We start from the raw sequence: 6,127 nt of genomic DNA, 5'->3' as shown, positions 1-6,127 counted from the left end.
TGTGAGCCACTTTAGCAAATTAATGGAACGCAGAGCTGAGGTTGTGGGAACCTCTGATCTATAGCTTGTCCACTTTAAAAAAATGCACAGCCTGCAACTTGAGAGTTAAAGTTTATTTGGGGCCAAATGAAGACCTACCGGGAGACAGCATCTCAGGTAGCCCTGAGAAACCCTCACTGTCCTCCCGAGAGACATAAAAACAAATGCATCTGAAAGTGGGACAAGGTGACGCTTCAAGGAGAAGGCAAACAAAGGGACTGAATAGAGAGGCTTCCGCTGAGAAGGGGGAACTGAGAGAAGGCAGCTTCAGAGGGTCTCTGGGGACAGGAGGTGAGAAAGGCAGTTTGGGGGCAGAGTGGAAAGATCCTGAATGCTGGATTTTTACAAATGGATTTTAAGTTGTGCCAAGGAATTTGAAAGAGGGGATTGTGCAATCAGGACCCTCGATTGGGATGCTTGCTCTGGGGTGTTGCAGGAGAGGCTGGACAGGAAATGGATCAGAAATTGGCATTTTAACATGTAAAAAGCCTTGGAGTTCCGGATGTGGCGCAGCCAAAACAAATCTGACTAGTAATCATGAGGTTGCGGGTTCGATCCCTGGCCTCGCTCAGTGGGTTAACGATCTGGTGTTTCCGTGAGCTGTGGTGTAGCCTGTAGATGTGGCTCGGATCCCGCGTTGCTGTGGCTGCGGGGTAGGCCAGCAGCTGTAGCTCTGATTTGGCCCCTCACCTGGGAACTTCCATGTGCCGTGGGTGTGGCCCTAAAAAGCAAAAACCAAACAAAAACCAAACAAAATTTTAAAAAAGACCCTAAACATGTAAAACACCTAGAACATGCAGTTGAATGATTCTGCTCTCAGTTGTATTCTCATGTCAGACAGAGCCCCTTGGCTTCAACAACAGCAGGAAGCGTGTGAATACACATGGAGAAAGGTCTGCTATGGTGCATATACAGTGACTGAGGGGAGTCATTGCCTTTCTCCTAATTTTTCTGTATGGTTTTAAGTTTTTCAAGCGAGCACATGTCATTACTTCTAGAGTCAGAAAAAAAGTAAAATTATTTTTAAAAATAATAAGAAAGCATTTCTCCTGTGGTGCAGTGGGTTAAGCATCCGGGGTTGTCCCTACAGCAGCTTGGGTCCCTGCTATGGCATGGGTTTGATTTCTGGCCCGGGAATTCCATATGTCAAGGGGATGGCCTAAATAGGTAAATAAAACCCTTTCTTTTCCCTGGCGCTCTAAACGACAGCATCTAATTAAGTCACAGCCCGGGGTGCTGTGAGTGACTGTGTAAATCCATCAGTAACCCAGGCAACGCAAAGGCAGGGGACACTGTGTTCTCCAAGACTGGCCTAAGAGGTGCCCTTGGCTGGGGCTTCCGTGGGATCCGTCTGAGGAGCTGCTGGCCCTGAGACACACTGTGCATTGGAAGTCAGTAGGGGCCCTTCTCTTTTCCAGGAAGCCCAGGCTCCGATGCCACTTGCCATCCTGCTTCCCCGCGCCCCGCACCCACGCTAGCATATATCCCGCATTTCATGTACAGCATCAGTACAGAAAAGGGCGACTCACGATGATTTTAATCATCCCTCGTACCATCCCTGAGCTCCTCTGACAAAACTTACATTAAAGAAAATTCAAGAGACACCCACCCTGTGTTTTCCTCTTTGAAACCCAGTTTATTCACATGGCCATTCTCTCATCAAAGCCACCCAGGGAAAGTTCCTTTCTCCAGGCAAGGCTGGACCAGGGAGGCCACAAGGGGTACGTCTTCAAAGAAGCCACAGTCCCAAGTGATTATCTCTAGAATGGAGAAAAAACAAGGCCTGGGAGTTCCTGTCACGGCGCAGCGCAGCAGAAACGGATCCGATTAAGAACCATGAGGTTGCAGGTTTGATCCCTGGCTTCACTTAGTGGGTTAAAGATCTGGTGTTGCCATGAGCTCTGGCTTAGGAATGCAGCTACAGCTCTGATTGAACCCCTAGCCTGGGAACCTCCATACGCCACGGGTAAAAGACAAAAGGCCAAAAAGAGAAAGAAAAAAGCCACAGTCCCAACAACAAGACTGTGGAGACGGACCGTGTTAGGGGAATTCACAGGGGCTGGGGCAGCAATGAGCAAAGAACCACCAGGGTTCTGGCAGAGGAGGTACCAGAGGGCTCGGGAGGTCGTCCGTCCTCAGGGAGGAGGAAATTCCCCTCTACCCTTCTAGGTGCTTCTGCCTGGTCTGCGAATTAAACTGGCATCAGCGTGATTAACAGGAGAAAACCAAGCAGACGTTTAATAACATGTACATGGGAGAAACCGGATAAATGGACTAATTCACCAACATGCTGAAGTCTTCACGATAAATACCATCTTCAGCTAAAGATGAAAGAGGGTTGGGGTAGTGGCTGAGGACTTGGTGGGGGTCTGGGGGGGTGCAATTCATATGAAGATAGAAAAGCTAGGAGTTCCCGTTGTGGCTCAGCAGTAATGAACCCAACTAGTATCCATGAGGACAAGGGTTCAATCCCTGGCCCCACTCAGTGGGTTAAGGATCTTGTGTTGCCCTGAGCTGTGGTGTAGGTCACAGATGAAGCTCAGATCCTGTATTGCTGGGGCTGTGGTTTAGAAGGGCAGCTGCAGCTCTGATTCCATCCCTACCCTGGGAACTTCTATATGGGCAGGTGCAGTCCTAAGAAAACAGCAAAAGGAAAAAAAGGAAAAGCAAATGTTTGGTAAATAAATGTTTGCTGGGCCAGGCAGAAACAGCAGGACAGAGTGGATCTGATCTCGGCCCCTACACGGACTGCACAGCCTTAGTAGCTGTCTCCGGTGACCGCTCTATCCTAGCAACAGGCCCTCTAGCTAAATTCTTTCAGGCAGTTAAGAAGAAGGTCAAAGTTTCTGGCTGAATCTTCTGGTCCTTGATTGTTTGGGGTTTGAAATAATCCACACGCCAAAGAGATAGTTGGGTTGAATATTTTGCTCTCCTGCTGGGTGATGCTTAAAGTGGGCCTTAAAAACCTGACGAATGGGAGTTCCTGTTGTGGCTCAGTGGGTTAAGAATCCAAATAGTATCCTTGAGGACTTGGGGACGCAGGTTCCATCCCTGGCCTTGCTTAGTGGCTTAAGGATCTGGCGTTACCATGAACTGTGGTGTAGGTCACAGACGCAGCTCCGATCCTGCGATGCTGTGGCTGTGGTGGAGGCTGGCAGCTGCAGCTCCATTTTGACCTTTAGCCTGGGAACTTCCACATGCTGCAGGTGTGACCCTAAAAAGAAAAAAAAAAAAAAAAAGATGTGACAAATGGATGGCAGGACAGGAAGGGAAATCAGAGCCCAAGGAGTGAGGAAGCAGGACATGTCACAACTCCCAACTCATCACAGGTCAAGGACCTGGTCTCTCCTTAGCCCTGGAACTAACACCACGAGGTGGAGGCGACCGATGGGCATGTAGATCCCACAGAGAGGGGTCGTGGTGGGAGGTGAGTGGGAGCCAGGAGAGAAAGGATCGGGGGTGGGGTGGGGGGTCCAGGGAGCTGGTTAGGACACCTGTGCCTCACTTCCAGTGCGAGACTGAGTCTACCCAGGGCAGCATCTGAGGTGATGGCCGCACACAGGGGGTTGAACTGTAATATGTTTCATATGCAATGTTGTTGCTGTTTTTTTCAACAGCCACATCTGTGGCATATGGAAGTTCCCAGGCTAGGGGTCTCATCAGAGATACAGCTGCCGGTCTACGCCAGAGCCACAGCAACTCGGGATCTGAGCCGAGTCTTCGACCTACACCACAGCTCACGGCAACGCCAGATCCTTAACCCCCGAACAAGGCCAGGGATCGAACCGGCAACCTCATGGTTACTAGTCAGATTCGTTTCCTCTGCACCGCAGCAGGAACTCCCTCCCTCTGGTCTCAGCCCAGAGATGGGGCAGTTCTCCATTCCTACAGTGTTGCCTTTTCCAGAATGTCCTGTAAACAGAATCATCCAGTCATATGTAGACTTTTGGTCTGGCTTCTTTCACTTGGCACAACACCTTTGAGTCTCATCCATGCTGCTGAATTTATCCATAGCTGGGTATTTTTTATTGCTGAGTTGTATTCCACTGTATAAGCTTACAAATTACTTCATCCATTCACCAGTTGAAGGACATTTGCGTTGGTAAATGTGACTTTTCCTATTTGAATGATACTCCAACCTACAGATATACCAAGCCATATGCACAGAGTTCCCTAGTATTAAAATTTTTAGTTCCCCCTCAGAACTTTTTTTTGGCCATACCTGCAGCACGTGAACTGAATCCAGGATCGAACCTGTTCCACAGCAGCAACCTGAGCCACTGCAGAGACATCACTGGATTCTTAACCCACTCACTGAGCCAAATGGAAACTCCTAGAATATCTTTATACATAACTCACCTACCAAACATGTATATATGCACTGATATTGGACACATATGTTTGAAGCTATCCACAAACATGCAGTGTGTCCTGCTGGTGGTATAAGGAAATATAAAATATATATAGAGAGAGAGTTCTAGAATTTTCTTAAAATGTCTGATTATATAACAAACAGTATAGGTCTCAGTGTATTGTATCATTATGAAAATAAGAAAATAGTAACTAGCTTTAATTCTAATGCAGTAGTTTTAACTGGTGAAATAGAACTAGATTAACTTCTGAAATCCTAAGTGTGTATATCATTAAAAACCCATTTCAGGACACTATTTTTTTCCAGCAGGGAGCTTCCTTAGACACGGGAGTCACGTGGTGTACACAGAAACAGACAGATGACCTGCAAAAGCGGGTCTGAGGTCTGCAGGCTGCTTAGGGCAGCATAGCTGAGTTTCTCGTTACATCTGAGCAACTGAAGCCAAAGCCACTAAGAGAGGAAAGATAAAGCTGACACTTTGTTCTGTGTAAAGGGACAGGACTTCTCTTTGCGCAGATGCCACCGCCCTGCAAATTAAAAGGAAAGAGGAAAAAATGTCAGTATCGATGGATAGCACCTACTTTCTTTTCTTTTTTTCCTTACGGCTGCACCCACGGCATATGGAAGTTTCCAGACTAGGGGGTTGAATCAGAGCTAAGGCTGCCAGCCTACACCACAGCCACGGCAACATCAGATCCAAGCTGCATCTGCAACCCACACCAAAGCTTAGAGCAATGTCAGATGCTTAACCCACTGAGCGAGGCCAGGGATCCAACCTGTGTCCTCATGGATACTAGTCAGGTTTGTTTACCACTGAGCCACGACAGGAGCTCCAGTACCTACTTTCGAAAACAAACATGAGCCTTGCAGAAAAAGCAAATACTACAGAAAGTGACAGAGTAAAAGCTCCTTGGCCGCCCCATTCCACCTGTCCATAGAGAATCATCCTTGTTAGTTTTCGTCGTCCTCCCAGGAATGGGATACACGTTCCCCCAAAGCAAGTGCACGTGCACACACGTGCTCACATACCCTTTTATCTAACCACAAATGGAATCTACAACTTGTTTTTCACTCAACACTGCATCTTGGACATGCTCCATACTGGTACATATGGAGTTTACGCATTCTCCTTCATGGATGAATTCTGATTGTATGGAGGTACCAAATGGGTAGCCAGGCTCCCTACTGATGGACGTTACATCACCAGAGTCTAATTGGTGAGGGAAAAACCGCTGTGACATAAAGACACCAAGAGAGGATCAGGCCAAAACAGGGCCTCTGGTCATAACAAACAGAATCTGACCAGATTATTTTGTTTTTGTTTTTGCTTTTCAGGGCCTGCAGCACATGGAGGTTCCTAGGCTAGGGTTCTTATCAGAACTACAGCTGCCAGCCTACGCCACAGCCACATCAACGCAGGATCCAAGCTGAGCCTGTGACCTACATCACAGCTCATGGCAACGCCGGATCCTTAACCCACTAAGTGAGGCCAGGGATCGAACCCCCAACCTCATGTATACTAGCTGGATTTGATTCTGCTGTGCTGCAATAGGAACTCCAGACCACCAGATTTTTAAAAACAGAAATTACTGAATTCTTCGAAACAAAAGATACATTTTAAATTGTGATAAAAATTGAAATTATGAAACCATCTGAAGTTTTTACCCCCTGGCTCCCAACCCTTGACTGGGGTTCTTATTCCAGTTGAGCAACGCC

The 6,127-nt window shown here is 47.5% G+C and overlaps 1 protein-coding gene across 2 annotated transcripts in view; it reads right to left on the bottom strand.

The window, feature by feature from the left end:
* Nucleotides 1-1,654: 1,654 nt before the first annotated feature.
* The window catches only part of BST1 (bone marrow stromal cell antigen 1), a 35,128-nt gene continuing 30,655 nt past the window's right edge, over nt 1,655-6,127 (bottom strand). The window contains exons 9-10 of one of the 2 annotated variants that reach the window (XR_014812170.1): nt 4,005-4,938; nt 1,655-3,132 (exon numbers count right to left, since the gene is read on the bottom strand). Coding sequence is in view for 1 of the 2 variants with exons in the window: in XM_003356861.6 (XP_003356909.3) it covers nt 4,833-4,938 (106 nt within the window). In the remaining variant the exon portion in view is untranslated. Of the gene's footprint in view, nt 4,939-6,127 lie in introns of both variants that reach the window. The other variant, XM_003356861.6, reaches the window with a different exon arrangement.

Source organism: Sus scrofa, chromosome 8 (assembly GCF_054392235.1).
Source record: "Sus scrofa isolate SSC_HxYL_T2T_F1_AM1 chromosome 8, Sscrofa_HxYL_maternal_Yorkshire_Landrace_v2.0, whole genome shotgun sequence".
NCBI classification, from domain to species: domain Eukaryota; kingdom Metazoa; phylum Chordata; class Mammalia; order Artiodactyla; family Suidae; genus Sus; species Sus scrofa.
Note: the sequence above shows the minus strand (reverse complement) of the source record. Positions and strands in the feature narration are given on the sequence as shown.